Here is a 23,633-nt window from a genome sequence, read left to right as displayed (position 1 = left end):
AGTTTTCTTGTCTCTCGTGTCTCTGGGTGAGCTTCACTTCCTGTCCTGTCCTGTGATTGCCTGATTGCTTCCACCTGTGTCCAATCACCTGCACCTTCCTTGTGTATTTAAGCCCCGTGTGCCTGTTGTCCCTTGTCGCGTCATTGTCTATGTGTCCCTTGCCGTTGGAGCACGTTATTGTTTTCTTGTCAAGATTAAAGAGCACGTTGTTCGAGAACCTCTGCATTTGAGTCCTGCTTCCGCCTGCTCCAGCACCGTTCTTGACACCATCTGCCTCAAAGTTTGGTCATATTTCTTATATCCCGGAGGAATTTTCTTTGGCTCTCGGTTGCACATCTTTTTTCTTTCTCCCTGTACATCCCTGACTGCCTCTTCAGACTTAAATGTGGATAAATGCTTTGCCGTTCATTGCAGCATTGGGTCAATTTGACAGAGGATATTGCACATTAATTTGTTTGCATTGTGTTCATCATTCGTCAGTTTAACCTTCTTCATCACAAGAAGCACTATAGGTAAGGGGCATATAAGGTGACTATTTTACATCTGATTTACGTGAATGTTTCTCAACATGGGTTTCTATAAAATAGTAGAAACAAAATCTATATGGATGCTAGATGCTAAAACTACACATATAGACACAACCTAGACTTGATGCCTCAGTGTGTTATTTAAATATTTATTTTGACAGAAAAAATGTTCCTCAAGATGATCATCAGTCATTATTATAAAGTATCTCAATACAGGCAACTGAGGTGTATCTGTCCTTCTACAGGTGGAGTCTAAAAGAGAGAGAAAGAGAGAGAGAGAGGCAAAAAGGATGAAAGCCTAAGGGAGTGAGAAGCGGTTACAAGGACAGAGAGCTTGCACATAGAATGAGATAAATAAACACGAGGAAACATAACAAGGCTGCACATGGAGGGCATCAAAGTGGTCTACATGATCATGGCACATCAGTCACTAGTTTCAATAGAAAACGGCTTAGATACAATTTGACAACAAAGCCCAACAAAACCATGAATGCTAAACTATGATCCACTAACTTAATTAAATGTTGGGCATTTGGAAAAATGCATGCAATGTTTCAAAATCCAATAGGTTCCTGGAAAGACTCACTAAACATTAGTTATCTAGTTGTCTGTCAAATTACTTTTGCTTCAATGTCTTATACATTCATGCAATTCTCAAAATCAAACTGAGATATTGCTACAATTTTTAACATAGTTCAACATTTTGTGAATTTAACCTTTTTTTCCAGGTTTAAATTAAGAATATCAATACCAGTCATATCTTTCTTATAAATATAACGTTACAACCAGGAGATGGTTAGCTTAGCATGAAGTTTGGAAACATGGGAAACAGCTTATCCAACACCTATCCATTAACATTATTTTGGTTTGTTTGATTGAAATTATAGTTATGATCATGATATAAAGTACAGAGTGGCTGACCATCTGCAGACTGTATCAGAAAGACATGAGAGTGGTACCAATGTTCTAATTAAACCATCTGCAAAACTCCTACACGTGGAAAAAGTCAAACTATTGCTTTGATGATGCACTTTCTTATTCTTAATTCTCCTCCACAGACGCACTCTCAGACACAGCAGCACAGTAGATCATTTGGACCAGTTGGCAGTGAGCATAGTGACTTAGAAATACTGGAAAGCACATCAAGACAAAAGAAGGGTCCGGTGTCGATTTGTCAGCTCCATGATTCATGACCACCTATCTTAAAGGTAAAAATATCAAATTTGGTTCATATGACATACTGTTAATGAACAGCAGCCGCCTTTCAACAGCAGTAAAGTAACTATCATTAAATATAGGCCAGTATTTTTTAATATATGATTAGGGTTGTATACTCACTGGTCTATTCAGCATGTTCAGATTATTTGTAATAACTTGTCTATTCTGGATACACCTATTAACAACGAGTACACTACGGATGCACTGCAGAGCGTATCAGCATGTAGATGAAGGCTGAAACTAAGTGCTCAGTCCCACATACACTACAGTGGTTCAGTGGCCCTTTTAGACGTGTATGTGTGTGTGAGTGTGGGGGGGGGGGGGGTGTATTCATTCATATGCCAGTGGATTTAAGCACATCTTCTGTCCGCCCCTCCCTCGACATATACAGTATTTTGACTGAAAGACGCTCACATTGGCAGACTTGGCAAAAGATGAGTAAAACAAGGAGAAAATGGAAAGGACAAAAAAGAAAAGAATCCAGTGAGTAGCAGAATAATCAGGCTGATTGAATGAACTACAGTATCAGAGCAGGAGAGACGGCGCTCCCACCCGTCCATGAGGGTAACAGGCCACTGCTTTCCTCGCAGGAAGTGCATACTGCAGTGTCAGTCCACCAGTCCTGTTCCAATCAGTGAAGAGCCGAGGGAAGCTCGCACTTCCCCTACGAGTGCTCCAACAGTCAGAGGGGGGAAACGTACAGTGGGACAGGAACAACAATGTCAGAACTCTCCCCGTCCCAGAGGTCCGTGGATCACCACACACGGCAAATGTTGTCAGGCACCATGTGGCTGCTCTTGTTGCAGTTGAATGCTCTGGCAAATTCTGGGAAATTCTGTAGGGAGCCGAGTACTCTGTAAGACACACACACACAGGAGATTGTTGGAGGGGGTTTAAGTTGCTGTGTTTTAAGGTAACTTGTGATTGAAATGGTTTTATCAAGGTTAAAAATGTGTTATGTGCTAAAATATGTGCTATATGTGTTGATTTACCTGAATTTCCCTGGACTGTGTACATCTACTTTAACAGAATTAACAGCTTGCTCTGGTCGATGTGTTCCACACCACACCTGAAATAACAGAGATTAGGATTGTACTCATTTGAACACAAGGTTAAAATAAACCGCACTGTTTCCAATCTTCCATATCCATCAATCATCAAGCAAATGAATCAGTCAAGTGATCAATAAATCCAACAAGACATTCATAAACTACCTGAGCAAAGTTTAGGAAGAAGAGTTGATTGTGGGAGAGGTCAATGCCGGGCAGTGATGGCTCCTCTCCGTGCCCCTCCACATAGTTCCTATAGGCCTGCGGTTTTAATATGAGACGTTTTAAACAACTTTTTGCAATTTTTGTTGCTATTTGTAGTCTTCACTAAAAGGTTGTATTTCTGTGAATACTAACTTATTATAAAATTTACATGATGGGCTGTTTGGTAAATTGTTTGTGTGCCAAAAAAATAAAACTGCTGTTTTGTAAATCAACTCATCAGCTCATTTGCCCGTGGTGTATTGCTATAAAGTTTCTGCGGCATCAGATCCGAGCTATATCTCCACCGTTTAAATTAGGATATATGTCCTAATTCGCTTCACTTATTCACTTATCGTAACAGAAAGCAAGTGTGTAATAATAAAATACTGGTACCTCACCTGTAAAATCCTGTGACTAACGAATGAAATCAAATTTCCACTTAAATTGACAATTTTTTTAAAATTGTATCATCTCAAGATGTATTGATACGTTTCTTTGTTTGCCTTTGTTAAAAAACTGATGAAATCAACAGCAACACCATCCTCTTCACTATAGTGTTTAAAATAGATAATGAGCCTGTCAGTGACCTGGCATGATTACCTATGTTATAAATGTTAGCAAGCAGACAACATAAAACAAACCAAATAATTATTCCCATCCCCTGTCAACTAAACAAGGCCAAAACCAAGTTCACTCCTTTGTTTTCAGGCTCAATACCTGATATGCCTGCCGGATCCCTCCATTGTCAGCAATGTTTTCCCCGAGGGTGTTGTTACCATTTAACTGGAGTGGAGACGGGAGGAGGGTTATGTCAGCAAATCATAGATACCCCTTTTTTTGGGCAACAAGAACGCATTGTCACAGGGGATGAATGGGGCATTGTTCAAAGCAATATGACCAAGGAAGAGAAACAAAGAGAATGGGAGGGATTGATATGTCAACACAGATTATTAAAGTCACGTGAAGCCGAGAAGAGATGAGTCTGCAAAACTTGGGGTAGGGTTAGGAAGGGTTCAGGATACTATATAAGTTAATCTATATTTTATGAAAACTTGTGGAAAGAAGAGGAGAGAGGTTTTGTCTATGAAGACATACATGTAGTCCATTGGCCAGGTCCCAGGAGAAATTGCCATACTGATTGACGATGCACTTTGACAGGTCCAGGAACCTATTAGTGGATTCTGGGGTCCACCAGTCCTTCAGGTCGCCATCCTTATCATAGTTACGACCTAAGGAAAAGAAGCTGTGAGCATAAAACGTTGGCTTTTTGACACTTCTCTAAGCCCTACCACCATTTCCATTAGATTTCTGGGTGGCTGACGGATGTCGTCCTAAAATCATCTTGATATTTGAACATAATAACCAAACATAACCTAATGAAAACGAAAGCATTGGAAAATGATCTGAGACAATCTTCCACAACCGTCTCTCGGAGAAACAGAGAGCATCACAGTGGGAAATCCTACCGTTGTCATCAAAGCCGTGTGTTATCTCGTGACCAATAACCATGCCGATGCCCCCATAGTTGAGAGATTTAGGCTGGCCTTTGCTGAAAAAAGGCGGCTGGAGGATACCTGCTGGGAAAACTGACACCGGGGAACAACATAATAGGTTTTTCTTCACGGAACATTACAAAATGTTTGCGTGTGCACAAGTGGAAATACCTATTTGGTTTTTGCTGGATGAGTAGAAGGCGTTGACAACAGCAGCTCCAGTTACCCACCTACAGAAGACGGAGACGATGGAATTAAAGGATTGATACAATAACTATAGTTCACGTTTGATATCAGAATTACCCTTGATCAATACGAGCGAGCTAATATTAGCATTGCCGCTGGACTTAGTGGAAGGCTGAACTGTATGAGTAGGAGTTTGTGTGGGAGAAAGCAGCACGGTAAATGCAAGATCAGTCATTTATTTTTAAATACAGACACCTATTGCCTATTTAAATGACTACATAGCTTTTATATGGTTGTTTAATGAGCAACAATCTAATCCTGCCCCCAGATCATCAATTAAATCTTACTCCTCCTTGTTGACTTTGACTCTGAGTTTCCGCAGGCGTTTTTTCTGCACATACTCCAGGTTCTTTAGAATGTTTTCAAAGTACTCCTCCGCACTGTAATCCAGCTAGAGCCAACACACAGCCAGAGAAACAGGAGGATTAGTCTCGATTAGTCTATCAACACTTGGTCATATGCTCTCCAGCAAAAGTCATAAAAGCCAAGAATTTACTGAGATTTTTCACAGAGCTGATACGCAGCTACGATGGAGCTGCTCTGTATTCTGTTACACTAATTCCGTGAAAGAAGCAAAAGGTATCAATCACGTCTTTTAAGACACTCACATCTTTGTACTCATTGTTAAGATATTCATCATCCTTTATGTTGTCAGAATAGCCAATCCGCTCCCGAATAGCTCGAGCCTACAGAAAAGTAGAGGAGATAAACAAACATAGCAGTCATCTCATATAAAATAAAGTACAATATATTACAATAGACAGTTCATTATAACCAATACCTTCTCCTCAGCTGCTTTCTTGGTCTTTGCATCCATCCAGCTCAGGTCATCAAGGTTACTTATGAACACTTCCCGAATATCTTTAATCATCTCCTCCATCTGATGCCCACCCACACACACACACACATACAAAGACAGAATGAGATAAAAAACCATATGTATGGCACTGATATTTCACAATCAAATCTATTGTCAGTATAGTGTGGGAGATTTTTCTCCTAATGTCTGATGGGAGGATTCAGAGGAAAGCACACATACAATATTGCAACAGATTTTTTTTCGTCACTATTTGCACCTTTACAGCGGAGCTACATCCAGCAGATCAGGGTTTCATTTTGGTTTTAATAAAATAATCAACAGGAGTTTTAGCTTAATTTTTCAAGAGTCCTGAGAATAGTGAGATCGTATAGTTCGTATACAAAGTCATATTATAAGGCGCCCCAAAATAAACATCCTAAGCTACATTTTCAGAGGGAACCCGCGGTGCAAGTTTCATGTTTATGTAATGTACAACTATTGCGTTACAGTATATACAAGAATGCGCCTACATACTGAGAGACAGACTGACTGACGCCACCATGATGGCATAATGCTGTGCCCACCATGAACTGTACCACGGCCCCATGTTGACTACAATCCAAATGAAAACAAAAATTGGAAAAAATTTCTGCAGTTAAAGAAATAAAGCCAAATAAAAACTGCAGTAACATATAAGGTCGAGCTTCTAGATCCCAAAGTTTCTCCCTGAAACCACAATGAGCTCACAGGCCATATGCTATCGTATGAATTACAGTGCTCAAATGCAGAATTTATAATGCAATGAAAAGAATACTAAATGATTTTTCATTATGGGCAATTATTCCACTGCCATTGATTGTGATTTAGTTCACTCTGTTTCCAAATGAAACAATAAAATATGCATCGTAAATTTCATGGGTGGCAATCATTATGTACTTAATACTCAAAAGAGTTTATCTTTAGGAAAAAAGTATATTGCAAAAGTTGTTGACATTTGCAAGGATACAGCTGTTTTCAGTGGATGGAAACAGACAATTATTAAGTGAGCGGTGAACACATGACTCAAATGACACAAAAGTGTAAGGCACAAAAGCACACACAACATCCAAAAAGTTTTGACTTAGTAGCAGTTGCAACTGTCAATAAACAGAACACAACATTCATTAATGCATTACACGTAATCTTAGCTGTCTAATAATAATCTAAAATAATTATTATAGCTTTTTTTGGTTTGACATTAAATCTAACCAAACAATTTAATAATTTGATAAAAGTATTTTATTTAAGCATAATCCTTCTCCTACTGACCAGTTCTTTGCTCTTTTCAGAGAAGGCCTCCGTCACATACAGTCGTCCTACAGCATTGTCCATGTTGTTGTTGACGTAAAGTGCGCACTGTCGCCACACCGCCGCCTCTGACGTTGTACCGGACAAAGCCTGCGGGGAAAGTTACAATGGACCTACCAATTAGAAAGGCGGGCAAAAACACTCAGCATGAGACAGGAGACTTGTGACAGTTCTTTATTTGCACCGTCACGTAGCTTCTGCCATTACAATACGGTACTGCAAGAAACTGGATGGAAGAGACATTTTTTATCAAGAATATGAATGCAGTGGACGTATAAAGCTTATTACTGTATATATTTCTCCAGGGATGGAAATGTCCGCAAAACAATGATATGGATTAAAGTAGCTTGACTACCGAATCGATCGCCATGGAGATACATTTGCTTGTAGAGAATATACAGGTTGATGAAGTGTTAGTGTACCTTGCGGAAGGCTTTCCTGGTGTCCCTGTAATTTCTACTCAGGCCAATCACCATGTTCATAGCAAAACGCCACACTATGTAGTTCTGCAGATCCCTGCAAGGAGAGTATTGTAAAAGAAACGCTTTTACTCTCGGAAACCTTCATATATCAGTAATTTGACATTTTTACTTGCAGTGCACTCCCTCCCACACAATCAGGCTGTCATACACACACACCCACACACACAAATATAGACTCGTACAAACACACACACACACCTCTTGCCGTATTTGGCAAAGATGAGGTTGAGTCGTCTGTAATAGTTGGGGGAGTAGTTTATGACCTTCTCTGTGTCCGGGACGCTGATGTTGACTGTATCCATTATCTTTGCTGTAAAGTAACTCCAATTAAATACCTTTAAGTTCAAAAGCACAGACAAACAGGAAAGAAAATAAAACACCATTAGAAAGAGGATAGGAGGAATATAAATAGCAACTACTGATAAAGAGGAGTCTCTTTTTACCTTGGATTCAACCTCCAGGGTGAAGTTGGCGTTCAGATCACCCAGCTCCATCTTGTTGTAAAGCAACACGGGGTTGTTACGGTCCTCTGGGGTATCAGTCGCCTTAGAGGGAGTACGAGAGAGGGGGTCGAAAATCTAGAATGCTGTCACAACACAACTCTCCGGTTTTCTGACACACGCACAAATGCAGCGCGATCCAGCAACAACAAACATATTTGGAGTCCCAGAAGGATTCAGGTCTGTAAATGTCAGGGCATGAGCGGCGCGAGTCGCCTTGTAAAAGCCAGCAGCCGAGCAGAGGGGAAGTGGAGCGTGGCAGAGAGCACAGAACACAGAAACCGGCACAGCATGACAAACGTCCCAGTCGGTGTCTGAAAGATGTTGACGTGTAGGGCATTAAGCCGGTCATCGGCTTGTTTTACTCTGCAGACGTTCTAGACTGGAGCCACAAACACATGCAGGGGAGCCATTGGGTAACAAACGGAGGACTGGAAGGTCCTTCTGTCAGAAGTCGTTCGCTCTCAAAACCCTGCTGTCGTGTGAAGTTGAGAAAGAAGAAGAGGTATGCTTTGCTTCCACTGGGGCGGGGGGGGGGGGGGGGTGAGAGTGGATTCATGCTTACGTTGGCGATGTCCCTCTCGAGGTCCATTACTCGTGTCACTTCTTCTCTGATACGGGTTTCGTTGATGGCCAATCTCCGGTCTGAGCGGATCAGCTTTGCCAAATCAATCATAAACTGCTCATATGCTCGACATGCCTGTCAAACACACAGTCATTCACAATAATCTTATCTTGAATTTATTGTAGCAGGAAGGAAAGGAGGTCACAAGTTTGAATTCAATCAATGACCGGGAGTCCATGGAAATTGTAAAGTAAAACCAGAGCTGAGGATGTTTGCTCCAATCGTACACATCTGGTCTGGATTGAGATTCTAAAAAGTTATTTTTTGTCTCGCCTATTTGATTTCAATCGCAACCTACTGCCTCAAGAGCACTTTTGTGTTTATCCATACACACCTGCTTAAATATGCCGACAAGCAAAGAAAAATAATCACAAACTTATGGTACTGATCTTTCAACTGATCCCAATCACTATTTTTGGGGCACTAGGTTTAGGTTTAGGTTCTATGGACCCATTTTGATGTCATCATCATTCCTCCTTAATCATAACCCTTAGTTATATTACCAAAGTGTACCTACCTCTGCATAAGGTCCCGTGCAGGAGTAGAAATCTCTAGACAAGAGGCCAAGGCTCGTCTGCTGGTCAAACTGGGCAAGAAAACATACATATGTACCTATATAGAAACAGTTGATCCAAATCAATTGGTGGGGAGAGGGTTATTCTTTCATCTGGATGGATATGATGTGTGAGTGTGTTTATGGCTGTGGGTCTATATACAATAGAGAGCGAGAGAGGGGAGGGCTTTCAGCTCCAGCTTCACACCTACATGAATGATGTGTGAATTGGAGTTCTTGTCATCGGTGCTGATAAAAAAGTTGACCAAGAGTTGAGTTCCATATTTCTCATTGAGCTTGGCCAAGACGTCCTCCAACCTCCATGTTTTACCTGAGCGAAGGAGAAGGATGGAAGCGTCAGAAAGGAGAAGGGTTTTCTGTACATATAACCAGCTGTGTGTGAAACCGGAAAGCAATACTGCACCATAGTTAGTCTCCCAGTCGTCCACAGCTATGGGCCACTCAAACACAAAACGCAGCATATCGAGCAAAGGAGCCCCTCCTCTGAGCTCGATTAAACCTTACGTGAAGCGTGGGTACAAACAAGCAAAGGTAGGTTTTTAAATATTTGATTTGACATTCATTTTATGAAAATCAAAATTCATTAATAAGAAAAGTACCTAATATCAAACATACTCAAATTCATGGCATTTGACAGGTTTATAGATGTCAAAGCTAAAGGTTTTTGAATTATTTATTTCATATGGAATAAAACTGAAATGCAATAATTTTTCTAAAACTAATAATTGATCAATTGATAATTGATTTACTGAATTCTAGTTAGATAATGTAATGAATGGAGTGAGACACAGAACCTTTAATAATAGTCAGTGACAGTAGAAAATAAAAAAACTGCTGACGTCCGTTCACTCACTCTCATTGGTGCAGGACTTATAAAGGGTCTTGGCCTTGGTGAGTGCAGCAGCTTCACTGTCCACTGTTTTTTCAAGGATGCCTACAAATAGAGAGTAAAAAGAGAGCAAGCATGAAGGAATTAAATAAAGACAAAGACACAATGAGGGTAAATTGGAAAAGAGGGAGGTTTAAAAAGAGAGAAGGGTGATAACCTCAGGTACATCATCTTTTCATCATTTATCCCCACCGTTGTGAAATTAGCAGTCCAGCTGTCGTCCAGCAATCAATTTAATTCCTATCTGTCCAGTTGTTGACAAGTCCCAGAAAAAATAAATTGATGACTTCAAACTTTTGGCCAATCCATAGAAACCAGTAACAAAACACACAACATTGCATTAACCGACTGGGGAAACAAGGGCATATTATTACAAAAAATCCACCTCAAATGTCATGACTAAATAAATGATAGCCAGTAAACACGCCTACTACCCCCTGCTGTGGGGATTCAGCTGTGGAGGCATTGAGGCATTCGATTAAAGCAAATAGACAAAAAACATATATTTCGTCTAGCTCTTTCACATTGACTTCCCCTACCAAACCGACAAAACAGACTAAATGGTTTCCACTATTCTGGCGATGATGCAAAAGTGCCCTTGCCAGCTTTGAAAGGTTTTTATCCAATATTGAATGGACTGAAACATTGGATAATTAATGAATACGCCAGGAACAAGAATTGCATAGAAATAGTGAGTAATTCCCATCTGTTGAGGAGATTTATCATGTTGTACTTTTTAGATACAACTGGCATTGCAGACAAGGCCAATAGAACTCCCCCTAACCCAAATAATAAATGTTATTATTACAAAGCTATTTTATGTTGACTGCTGCATCCTTTTCCGGATCTCACCGTGGGGAGATAAGATAACGTGAATATATACACTTCCTCTCGTTAAACTCTTCTGTTGTTGTTAGACCTGCAAACTATCCTTGAGAAAAGCTGAATTATTCTAAATGTCTCTTCAATAAATGCTCAAATTCGAGAGTTTAGACCACACGGTTGTTTCTCACAGGGAGGTTAAAAATATTATTTCCCATGCAGCATTCTATTGTGAAATGACAACAATTGGGTTGAAGAACTGACTTAATTATTAATTCATTGGTTGCAGAGTAATTGAAATTTGCATTTTAGTGGGTATAATTATTTAGATGCTTTGTTGTAGAGGTCAACGCTGTCACATATTGCAATATGCAATGCCTATTTTAATCCTTGGTTGCTAAGAAATGAATGTAACCAAGGCGAGGTCAGTGACCTCGGAGCAGGGATGTCATGGCAAAGAAAAGGAAGCTGGAAAAAAATCAGGTAAGAGCAGCTAAACTGAAGGTGTGGCAGTAAAAGCCCATTTGAAAACAAGAGTGAACACCATTGCTTGCTTTATTTCGTTCATTGCCTCTCCAACACCTGTTGTGGGCATGAACGCCAGTGGCTCAGCCTCAGGCTAGAGTTTCTAGGTAGACAGCTCATCAAAATGAGTGATAAGTGTGTAGACTTACTCAGCTGAGTGGGAGGAGAGTTGAACCAACAATACACTTGTGCTGCACTAAACCAAGGCACGACGTGGCTTATTTTAGTTGTAAAATGAATCATTCTTTCGGGATGTGTTGACACTTTTCGGCAGCCTCAAATAATCATTAAGATTCCACCCACACAGTAATTTTGCATTTGCCCAAAACCACCTTAGTGAATGAAAGTGTTTTGTGTACAAAGTTTTATTTATAACGTTACATTTATTCATGGTCTGTAATTTAACTCTCACATACTTACACAACTTACACAACTCAACCACCCATTTACCTTAATAAAAATACAATTGTATCTACGTTTTTAACTTTGTTGGAAACATTCAGAATAAAGTTATTAAATATACAACAATGTGCATAATGATATGCATAAATTAAATAAATCTTTTACGCAGAAATGTTATGATACCGTTAAATAAATAAGAGATTTGGGAGGGTTTGATGGGATAACTTGTTTCCATGCCAGCTGGTTCATTGGAGCAGCATTCATTTGATTCACTAAACTAATAAACAAACCATTATGTAAAAAATAGTATGATGGGATCATTTGGGTTTAGAAATAAGGAAACCTCACGATTCTTTAGAACTGCATCACATCATGGTAAATGGTGGACCTCATGATTGCCATTGGTTTTGTGAGGCATATATAAGTTGTTTATTTTAATGCTCTGTTAAGCGGTCAGAACACCTGATACATTTTAAAATAGTATATTTCAAGGTGTGTCCTAAAATGTATTATGTTGTTTTCTAAACAATTTCTGATCATCTGGTCCAACTTCCATTCCAACATTCATTTATTCTGTGTGTTTTACCAATGGTAAGTACATTCCACAGCTTTTTTGCTATGAATCATGGGTGTCAGATAGCTCAGCATTCACAAAGCTCTTGATACCAACCACGTAGCCTTAGCATTCAAAGCTGAGCAAACAATCTGTGCTTCAGTACCATGCACGAATCTGTTATTGTGGCTTTTGTTAAAGAATACAAAAACATGGATAACGGTAAATTTGCATTTGGCTTTCGGGTTGTCAGACAAACTGTGACCCAAACCATGTCAAACCAGACTTGCCTGGAACTAATCCCGCCACTTTTAAATAAAATGTGGCAAAAATGCTGTATGCCACAGTTACCATTGTTTAAAGGCACTTGGGGGGAGACATGGGGAGGACGCAGACCACAGATACAGGCGATGTCCTCTAAGCTGTGGCCCCCACAGGCACAGCACAGCATTTAAATATATGTGTGCACTTTATATACGTTTCATGGCAAACTGGGCTGGACCCGATAGCAACGGCTCTCATGTGGCCATGTCTGTACCCATAGAATGCTCTATTAGTACATGACTACATCCAGCAGCTACTTTGCTTTAACAACCTTCAACAACCCATAAAGCACACATTGCACCTTTTTTACATAGAACAACATTTTGTTGTTTTTGTTGTTGTCTTTTTCACCCCTCTAATTCACTCTGTTGCGGCGGCAGTATATCGGCACAGACATTTTGTGAACATAATAAACATAAACATCAACATTAGAAGTACGACAACATTTTGACTTTTACTTTACCATCCAACAACTCATGGTTTCAGTTCTTCTGTGCAAAGTGAACTCTTATTAGCACATCTCACTGCAATGCCAAGATCAATACAGGAAAGGGGATGGGTATTGTCCCCTGAGTCCATCACTCATGTCACACTGGATGGCTGGATCAAAACATAAAGTTACTGCCAATCCTGATCACAATATGGTTTTTAAAAATGAATAAGAGGTCTACGGATTTAATTTAATGTCGCATCAGATCATTTTGTCATCACAACAACTGTAGTCATTGCATAATTTATTAAATTAATTCAATTTAGCAGTCCCAAGATATTCCAAATGTGTATTTAATCATAATTACTTCAAATATTTGTATGTGCTCAGTGCTTTGAGTCATTTATGTCCCTTATGTCTTCTTGTTTCACTCATTATATTGCACTGATTTTCACTTCTGACTCTTTCTATCCTTTTTTTCTAATCCTTCTAATTTCTCATTACTATGCTTGCACTATTTATGTGCTCATTTAATCTTAATGAAGTTTTGAGACCCTTCACAGGGCGCTTCCTGCAAAAGGGCACAGATCATGTGTGAATGATTGGATTACTGACTGCCTGGTGCTAATGTCTCTCTCTTTCTCTCTCTCTCTCTCTCTCTCTCTCGATGTATGTGTTTATTTGAGAATGAGATTGATGTTTGTTTGCGACGTAAGGTATATTTGAGTTCCTTCTCTCTGTAATGACATTTTCTCCTTGACTACCTCTAGTTACACGTGGAATTTCACCTGCAATGTTTTCTCTGCCTCAAATTCATCATGCAAAGCATATACTTCCATATGCTCCGTGCAGAAGCCTTAAAAGATAAACCGCAATCTGCAACAGCAGAGCTGTGTGTTAGAGATATTTTTCTATAAATACATATCTTTTTTTAGACATCTTTCTTATTAAATGGGAACTAACCAGTTCAATCACACTTTGCTTGCAACTATGGTGTCAGCATTACATTGGTCCCCAGAAACAGTTTTCCTTCTCGATAGTGTCCTGTAGCAGATACATAAGATCCCAAGATTGTGGGTCGCTCCTGACTATGAAGAGGAGTCCTCATCTACTATACACTATATACCAATAATGGCATTGGCTCAGTCAAAGTATTGCCCCTTAGCTATTCTTACTGTAGATTATCTGTTGGCTGAGAAACAACTAAAATGCTATAATCTTCACTCTGATAACTGGTCTGCATTCCTTCTTATTACTCTTCCTGGAACAAGCTCATAATCAATTTAGGATATTTTATTCAATAATTGTTTTGTTGGACAAATATTGCTGCATCAATATTCATATTATTTTACTTGGACACAAATATCTGGGCTGCTATCCTTATTTGATATGCCCATGAAAATGCAGTTTTAACAGTGTTGTGCAATGGTTCTGCCTGGAATTCTGATATTCATGTGAACAAACCATTTATTGTGAAAAAGTCTTATTGTAGTCTGTATGGTTTGATGCAAGTTCTGTTTCATTTCTTGTTATCACATGAAAAATACAGACATTTAGTCTCTGCCTGTTAGCTGCATGTCTGACCAACAGCTCACATCTGAACACCATCTTATCGCTACGACCGCCTCACAGACATGCATCGAGGCTGGTACCAAATTCTGGCAAGAACTTTCTTCCTTTCAATCAGATTTAGACCCGAGACACCTTGTGTAATACAGAAGAGACGCAAGGGCTCAAGCACGGAGGTGTGTCCCAATGTAGAGCTTAGCTCGGAGATGACTTCCACATGCTGATCACATTTTGTGACCAATCCTCCGCTTTTCTCAATATAACATCATCCTGGGGCTGCAGAGCTCTTCCTCACCTCCCCTTAAATCTCCCTAGTGCTCCTTCTACTTTTCTACCTCAGTCTCAAACTCTCTCCCTCTTTTCGGTCCTTCATTTCCTTCCTCACACAAACTAATGACAGTAATTAAAATGCTCACGGTCAATTGGGTAAATCATTGCACAGTATGCAACACCAGACATGGGGAGGTGGAAAAACATGCTCACGCGGTTGAGTACACATGCTACGCACCAAGCTGCGGTCTCATCCAGTGTCTTGATTACGAATCATTCGTAGCCTTTTACAGCAGCGGAGAACCATCCACGGCATTTACAAGCAACCACAAATCTACACAGCTATTCATACACATACACATGTGTGGAGCCTTTTTTTATTGCTGTCTTGCAGCCTACAGCGCTGCATCCAGGTGTTTCTAGGCCCCTGCAGCTGTTGACAGGAAAAAGGATCCGCCTCTCAGCGGGCGGTGGTATCCAAGCAGGTGGCTTCAGCCAGCCCAGAGGTCAGAGGTTGCATGTTTGATGTAACCTCCAAAGTAGAGGTCAAAAGGACTGAGGCCTCACAAGTCATTAAGAAAGAGAGAAAATCTTGACAGCTAGTTTGTCACATGTTCAAGGAAATAGAATGTGCATGTACACTTTAGCTAGGAATAGCGAGTAAGCTAGTTCTTTTTTTGTTGTCTCTGTAAAACACACACGTATCAAACACACAAAGTCAACCTGAGCATGTGTGCATGTAGTACAGTTAGAGGCATTCCATGTCTGACAGGAAAGCCAGACACCCTGAAGGAATGAGCCCAACAACAACGCTCGGAGGGGAGATTTAAGCTGTTGAATGATTAAAACCAGTTTGTTAGCTGCTCCATTCTTTTCTGCAGTGAATGCAGAATTTAGATCCCTTGAGTCAACGCTTTTACAACATCAACCTTTGCACTTTGTCCAATGTTACTATGATTTGTTGCAGAAGTGCATTTTTTATTTGTTTTTCAGATACGCAAATATCCCTTTGAGATCTCCTATATATCTGCCTGGTCGCAGTACAAATACAACAAAGTGTGAAATGACGCCACACACTTAAATAGAGGGATGCTGTGTATGTAAATCCACATGACAAAATGCCCGAAACTATCCCAATTTGAGCAACGTTTATATATATTTTCACCTGTGTCTGTATCTTGATTGTTCAGCCATGTAGAATAGAGAAGGAGATAAAAGCAGAACAGAGCAGATGGGCTATAAGTTGGTGGTAATGTATAATACATAAACAACATTAACATGCATGATTTTGCATGCAACTCCCTCAGTGGCCTACATGTTTGTTTTTTTGCAACATGCACACCGACATAATTGTTTGTTTTAATTGCCATCTAATCACAGTTCTCTGAATCCATTGAAGCTCATTTTTAAGCTAATGATTGTGAAGGAAAGTTTCATTAGCCCTTCTTTTTAATTACACTACGAAAAGGTAATGAAGATGCATTTTTTGCATCACAGGCAATCTCTAAAGAAATAGTATACGCTTTAATACTGACCGTTACATACCATTTGTTAACCCTGACAAATGTTATGTTGATACTGTAACAAGGTTTGTCAAGAAGAAGAAGAAGAAAAGTGAGAGGCCTCAGTACACAAAGAAAGAATTTGGCATTTTGTCATAACAGGGCTCTCCTTTCAAACAATTCTGACTAATCATTTTAACGACTTAATATGATTAATTTCTAATTTTGGCCATCAACCCCCAGCTTTGGCTTCATCTTGAAGGCTAAACTCCCTGACACAATGTTGTGTTTTTCCATCTAGATTGGAGCAATAACGTGCTTGTGGAACTCAATGTTCTGAGTCCACACGACAGGCTGTACTTTAAACCCAGGTTTTCCCTTCCCATTAAGGATCCATCTTTTTCACCTCTCTAAATCGTTGTGTGTGTGTGTTTTGCCAGCAGTATATCTGCACTGTCATTTGAATAGTGAAGGCCACTAGCATAGCAATTGTAGAAGAGTCTCAGCTGAACCCCCTGTGAGTACGGGCCGTGGCGCAAACACACAAATCCACTAGCACTCACACATACACAGTGTAATTTGACCCACTCTAAATCTACCATGACAAACGGTCAGAAAAAATACTTAAATGTTCGCTAAAAGCTTGAATAATACATAAGAGACACACACATACAAACTTGCAATCAGGATGTTCTTTTCACGACCTCGAAAACAGCCTCTTACAATGCAGGGCTTATCCGGTCTAGCGTTAAAACTCTTAATCGTGGACTAAATACAGTATCAATACTCACAAATAAGTACCCCTGCATGTCTGGGTCACGGCCTTTCGGTAATGTGGATCTTGATTTGTTTGTGTGGGCGTGTGTGTGTGTGTGTGTGACAAGGTGTCTGACCTTTGAGAATGACCTCCAGCTCGTCTCGTAGGATGTCAAAGGTGCTGTATCTGGAGCTGGTCTCAGGGATGATGTTCTTCTTCAGCCAGCCCCCACAGGCGTACTCGTAGAAGTTGTCACAAGGGTCCACGCTGGCATCCATGTTCTCAATGAGGCGAGAAGCTGCAGAGACAAAAAGGAATCCCTGAGAACCAATGTGCATGTGAACTGTCCTCTCATCAATTTTAGGGACATCTACTGTTTGTATGCAGGACGTTAGAGATGTCCACCATTTGACTATTTAATAGTTGTGAAACATACTTTTTGGTCATATTTCGAAGGGTTCAGTATGAAGCTACCCCCAACTGGCAGTTAACTTCGCTGACTATAAACACTGGAAGCATAAGGTCAGCTAACAAGCTTTCCCTTAAGGTGCCAAAATCCACCTAAAAGCAACTGCAACTGATGTTAAAGTGGAATTAACTTTCTCATTTGCAAATGCATTAACGCCATGCAGATTACAGAGCACTTAAATGTTCAATGTGCTAAATGTATTATGCTCTTCTTTTAGCGAAGGACATATACCCCAAAACACATTTACAAAAAGGAAATTGCTAATTAAATTATCCTACTGTAACCAGTGAAAAAAAAAGTTAATTTGCTGTTATTTGCAAACATGAAACAGTATAATTGCATTTGTTTAAAAATGCCACCACTCCGGAAAATGTGTGAACTTCAATGAGATGGTTTCCAATTTCTTTTGCTGAAAACCAGGGAAAGAACTATATATCTTGCATTTACTATTGTAGTGAATTTAAAAAAACTGTTGCTTCACAAACAATGTGAACAGCATTACTGGGGTCATCTGGTCAAGGAGCGCTGAGGGATGACGTTTTAACAGTGTTGAAATATGTTAGTTTGGACAAACGTACACATAAAAGCTGTACATACACATTACCAGTTTCGCAACTTCTTGTGTAAAGTTGTTGATCCGAGAACAATAATCTTTTGCAACATGTTTCTGCTATTCAGTATTGCTCTTGTTTTGATTTATTGGGAAACATTTTTCTGAATCTGTCTCAATTTTTGCCCCCTTCTGAGAAAAAGCAACGCCGTCAGAATAATACAATGAGGATAACATAGAAAATAACACAAACACAAACGGACACAATGCTCACCGGACTGCGTGCAGTCAGCTGACGTGCAGATTTCATCTGTTGAAGAAATGCCAGAATATGCGTTATTCAGTGGGGTTTCTGCACTGATCCTTCATTGTGTCACACGCTAATTCTCATCACATCCCTCTCACCATAGCCATTTACTTTATTCTATTCATAAACTACTTAGAAGTGCAGCTTTCATTCTGTCAGGAATAATTAAAGTGCTAAACTGTTAATCAAATTCAGTCTGACAAATAATGACACACACACACACACACACTACTGAGCTGACATATTTCACCATGAATTGACACTGCTTCGTGTGTTACGTGTGAATGCACGTGGTGTGCACACAGTTGAGTGCACACAGGTACAAACATGTCATTAGACGTTCTCATTTTCCTGACATGGCAGCTTACACATTTATTAATCACAAGATTAAACACCCACACAAATATGACAACTCATTTTGTATGTATAATGAGATTTAATGTGATTTTTTGTGTGAAGTTTTTCACATGCTAAACTTTGTAGTTGTTACCTTTGTCACTAATGAAACTGCAGATCTATTAATAAGCAGTTTACTATCCATGCTCATAAGACAAGTAGCCAATGAGATCACAGATATACATTATCATTGATTTACTAATGATTGATACCGTATAAGTTTAATGAAGAAAGCAAAGCCAGGATATTAACAATTAAAAAACATGTGATTCACATTGTGAAATTGATCAGAAAGAAGCAATTTCGATTGGTTTCCCATGTTGTAGAAAGATTGATCGGTCTATTTGTTCGATATCTCGGTGTCCATTTTAAATGATCCATTTGAATTGATGACATTTACTTGATTTTTTTTTTAGTAATATATACAAAAGCCTTAATTAAGAAAAAGCTCAATGTATTGAGGTGAACATGGTTGTTTGAAAATGCCTGAGAACAGAAAGTCTAAAAAAGGACCTCTGCTTACTGCATTCTTCTTTCTGGCTCAGTGGTTGTACTTTTGCACTTAGCTCTAAAAGCACCTGACTCGAGTGTCTTCTATTCACCTGAACAAAATGCTGCTATCAAGCACGCTCCTCTGTGCTTGCCATTAACCACAAAGTCAGCTAGAATTGAACTTCAGAGTTCTAAAAGGCTTATTACATTTTTTGGTGACAATGAAAATAATAATAGAACATCCTCTAAGCTGAATGCTCCAGACCTAAAGGCTTTTGGGCTTTTGATTGCATGACATCAATGGTTTTTTTTCTTAGTTTTACAACATTTTTCTCTGAAATGGGTGTGTTCATCCAGGATCCAGGACTCAGGTTTACATATATTTCCCTCTCTCTTTTCACAACTCACCACTCTTCTGTGTGGCAAAGAGGATGATGAGGGCGACGATGACGATGAAGAGCAAAGAGACAATGGTAATGAGGCCGACCTCCAGGGAGCTCCAGCGGAGCTTCTTGGCTGATTTGGGGGGGTTGGTCTCTGTCATTTTCAGGTGTCCTTCTTCTGCTGCCAGCTGTATCAACTCACCTGAGAGGGAGAACCACAGAGCTACAGCAAACGCTTTCTGTTTGCAGCATGTTAACTGGGAGAATGTGCTGCTTCTCTGGTGCATTTCACTGTAAACTGAGTATTTTGGTGGGGCATCTCAGACAAAAAAAAGCTATTTGAGGATTTCCGCATCAGCTCTAAAATGATAACTAAAAAGGTCATTGGTTGCAGACCTAATTAGAACTAAAGAAGAGTTATTTAAACAGATAACACAGGTGTTTGGTGAAAAAATGAAAATCAGTGAATTTTTTACATGAGCCAAAAATGAACCAATCAATTTCTCAATAAAACATTTTTAGTCCTCACTGTTAAAAATTAAAAATTAAATTCCTCTTTGAAGCCATTCCCCAATAATGCAAAACACTTGTTGAATGTGAGGATATTACTACTTTTGCAACATGCCATTTTCAATTCAAACATATATTAAGTCAAACAGTGAGTTCAATCTCTGGACAAAAGCTTAAAAAAGGAAAACACAAAGTGTGAAAGTGAGATAATACCTGACAGTGATAAGAAAGTAAATAAGCAAACAGAAAAGGCAAACAGTGTTTTTTTTTAACATGGATTGAAGCAAAAGGCGGGAACATTAGAAGTTCTTACCCTCAGCACACTCAGGACAAAAACAAGAAACACACACTTCTGAAGAATGGAAAACAAGAGAGACCTTCCCTCTGCTCCTCACTGTTGTTTTCCTCTCTGGGGCCAAGTGAGGACTTTACAAAGTCCACAAGCAGTTAAGTCTATCTTTGAAGGCAATTAATGAAAGCACACACACACACACACACACACACGCACACACACACGCACACACGCTTGTGCAATTACGGCACACACGCATTCACATCCGTGCTCACACACGCAGTTTTACAAGCTGGTGTCATGAGGCATCTGTCCAGATGGGTGGGTCTTCTCTGCTGCGCGGGCTGAGATGAGAGCGCCGCCTGAGGACAAAGTCTCTCAGCTTCCTTTGAATGAGTAAATACGGCAACTCGCACACAACGTCACCTACGGCCTTAACCACAGGCCCTGCTCGGTGTCAAATCCCCTATCACTGTTCTTTGTGACTACACAATGGCCAGCGCAAAGTGAACTAAAGTCACTGTTCAGGCTTGTCATCGGCATTTACTGTTCACACGCAAAAAAGAAAAAAGGCAGCTAAAGTACGGCCCAAAGCATTGCGTGATGTCACTCTGCGTCACAAGAATTACTACAAGACAGTGGCCGCCACGCAGGTAAGGGTTATCGTTCCCTTTGGTATCGTTTGCGTTGGAGCAATGTGGCTGTACGCACACGCATAAAGGCAACTCAAAATACGAGCAAAAAATTAATGCGAAGGGCTAAAAATAGGAGGCCGCGCTTTAATCCAAACTTTCTGCCGACTCTCCCGTGGTTGGCTGAAGGAGGGGGCAGACACTTTTGCCAAGCAAGCAAACATTGCACAGTGACAGCACTCCCACCACTCACCACAATAAAACAATGTGTGCACGTAAGCATTGACGAGGCTGTGTGTTATGTTATGTTGCGCTAATCCTGACTCGTTTCCATGCCGGGAGATACAAATGTCTCTGAAATTCGTGGAATACGAAAAGGGACATAAACACGCAGTAGAGGTATGTGCAAAAAGGAGGGTGAGGGGGAAGATGTGGAAACAGAGATGGACACTGGACACTGAAAGGTACTAAATCATCTGTAAGTGAGTTGAGGGCATGATATGAAGATATGAATCTAAATGAGCTCTAACTGTAAAGGGAATTATCACCCTTACATAATGCGTTCTGCTTTCTTGATGTGAATTGTGCACAGTTAAAGTCAGGTAATTCCAGTAAGCCCTCAATATGGCTTCCGGGTGGACTCAGGAACTGGGAGTATGACCATGGCACAGATACCTTTATGGATGTTCGCTCTGTGGGAGAAGAAGGCCTGATATGAGTGTGAGTTATTTGTAAGGTGAGCTGTTATTGCTTTCTAATGTGACTGCTCCTGTTGTAGGGCGCAGGCACTACTTTTACTTTTCTCGATGTGTATCGGGTGATTTAAGGCATGTGTAAAAACTCTCTCTCTTACTCTTTTTTTGTCAGCATGATATATCTGAAACATAAAAAGTCCCTGTGTCTTGTGAGACCTCCCAAACCCCTTCAAAATGAAACCAATAATTCACTGAGATGCCTGAAAACCCCCATCTGTCAGCAAGCGCCATGCTCACATACATCCACACACACACAAGACCACTTGTGCAAAGTCACTTTTTTACAACCTATATATCTGAGAGCCGTGAACAAGTCATGCACTTAATTGAGTTTGAATAAGTAGAGTGATATGACCTACTTTAACTTAAAATAACACCTTCTCCGGGAGGTGCTTTTTAGCACCGGGCCCAGCTGCACACAGCAGACCAAAAAAATCCATTTTGCATGAGGGGTGGGGGGGTTGGCACTTGATGCCCAAAGGTGAGCCGTGACATGGAGCTGTGATGAAGTCCAGCCCCAGCTGTGATTCAGTAGATGTTGCGGTGTTTTCTAGGACATAACACACATAATGCGTGTGTGTGTGTGTGTGTGTGTGTTAAAAATACAGTGAGAACAGTAATTGGCTGCAGCCACCGAGGTTAAATCCCTGCCAGAAACCTCATCTCCTGTTGCACGTCTGGAATTCCAACCGGGTGGCATGATCAACTGGTGCACGCTGCCGCGTGTCACTCAGCTGCCGCTCGCCCTCTCTCTCTCTCTCTCTCTCTCTCTCTCTCGCGCGCGCGCACACACACGCAAAGATAATGCACTCCCGCTCGCTGCGCGCAAACACTCACACATTCACAAGGATGGCACCGCGTTAAAAGAAGAAGTGCTCGGGGAGAGTGAGCGACTTACCAGATGTGTCGGGATGTTTTCGGTCGATGATATAAACGGGCATCACATCCACTGATCCATCATATCCACCAAAAAAAACGGGTGCGAAGTGCGGATCGATCTGTTAACAATTATTATTTTTCCTTCACCCTCGATTTCCACAAAGATCCACAACCGATCTCGCCGGTTCACCCCCACCCCCCACCTCCCCAAATACCTGCGCCTATTCTTTCTTTTGGCTTTATATCACTAGCCCACACTCACGCATGGACCCAAAACTGCCTACCCACGGAGGATCGCTGGATTCAAATGGCCCGTCAGACTCTTGCGCGGTGCATTTGGTCAAGTGTGTGATCCACAGGGGCGAGATCCCATATTTATACAGCCAGTGACATTTAGTGAGGCAGTGGAGCAGCCCTCTGAAGTTGCGAGTCGTCGCCTCCTCCGTCGGGGCGGCGTTTAGAAAGTGACCCGCAGCCTCAGGTGAACAGCGCGACGAGTTGTTGCTCACGGAGTTGTCAAAACCTGCGCGCCTTATGGATATTAAGGGCACGCGGCAAAATCCCTGTTTGACGATACTTTATATGAGCATAGTGAGTTTATGTGGTCCAACAGCCTTTTCTAATGGCATTATAGAATAGTATGGTTTTAACTTTTGGTTGATTTTTTGGAAACATTTTTAAATGCAACCGTTTCCTTAGAAAGTTTAACCGAGTTGAGAGCAAGATAGTACTAATGTTCACCTGAAGGTCCTTGGACTCCACTTTGGGAACCACTCATATGATTGATAGATGCATACTTTAGCAGGGGGGCATTTGTGTGTAATAAAACAACACTGTAATTCTAATGAGAAATGAAAAGGG

The 23,633-nt window shown here is 40.5% G+C and overlaps 1 protein-coding gene across 3 annotated transcripts; it reads right to left on the bottom strand.

Annotated features, from left to right (window-relative positions):
* Positions 1-662: 662 nt before the first annotated feature.
* LOC119216276 (neprilysin-like) lies at positions 663-23,215 on the bottom strand. 3 transcript variants are annotated; one of them, XM_062561191.1, is made up of 24 exons: positions 22,792-23,215; positions 21,814-21,830; positions 19,730-19,906; positions 18,401-18,436; positions 17,244-17,405; positions 9,918-9,998; positions 9,468-9,563; positions 9,256-9,374; positions 9,008-9,076; positions 8,431-8,565; positions 7,809-7,910; positions 7,564-7,700; positions 7,306-7,399; positions 6,845-6,973; positions 5,519-5,617; positions 5,346-5,423; positions 5,025-5,128; positions 4,663-4,721; positions 4,465-4,584; positions 4,094-4,227; positions 3,716-3,781; positions 2,960-3,055; positions 2,738-2,814; positions 663-2,599 (listed from the first exon to the last, which is right to left on the bottom strand). In XM_062561191.1, the coding sequence occupies exons 3-24, from the start codon at positions 19,863-19,865 to the stop codon at positions 2,500-2,502; spliced, it is 2,229 nt and encodes a 742-aa protein (XP_062417175.1). In that variant the 5' UTR covers positions 19,866-19,906; positions 21,814-21,830; positions 22,792-23,215; the 3' UTR covers positions 663-2,499. The 3 variants fall into 3 exon arrangements, with proteins under 3 accessions (XP_062417175.1, XP_037324852.2, XP_037324862.2); XM_037468955.2 differs by lacking the exon at positions 21,814-21,830; XM_037468965.2 differs by lacking the exons at positions 21,814-21,830; positions 22,792-23,215 and adding an exon at positions 20,528-20,803.
* Between the last annotated feature and the right edge of the window lie 418 nt (positions 23,216-23,633).

Source organism: Pungitius pungitius, chromosome 3, assembly GCF_949316345.1.
Source record: "Pungitius pungitius chromosome 3, fPunPun2.1, whole genome shotgun sequence".
Taxonomy (NCBI): domain Eukaryota; kingdom Metazoa; phylum Chordata; class Actinopteri; order Perciformes; family Gasterosteidae; genus Pungitius; species Pungitius pungitius.
The sequence above is the reverse complement of the archived record's forward strand: the minus strand, read 5'-3'. Positions and strand labels throughout refer to the sequence as shown.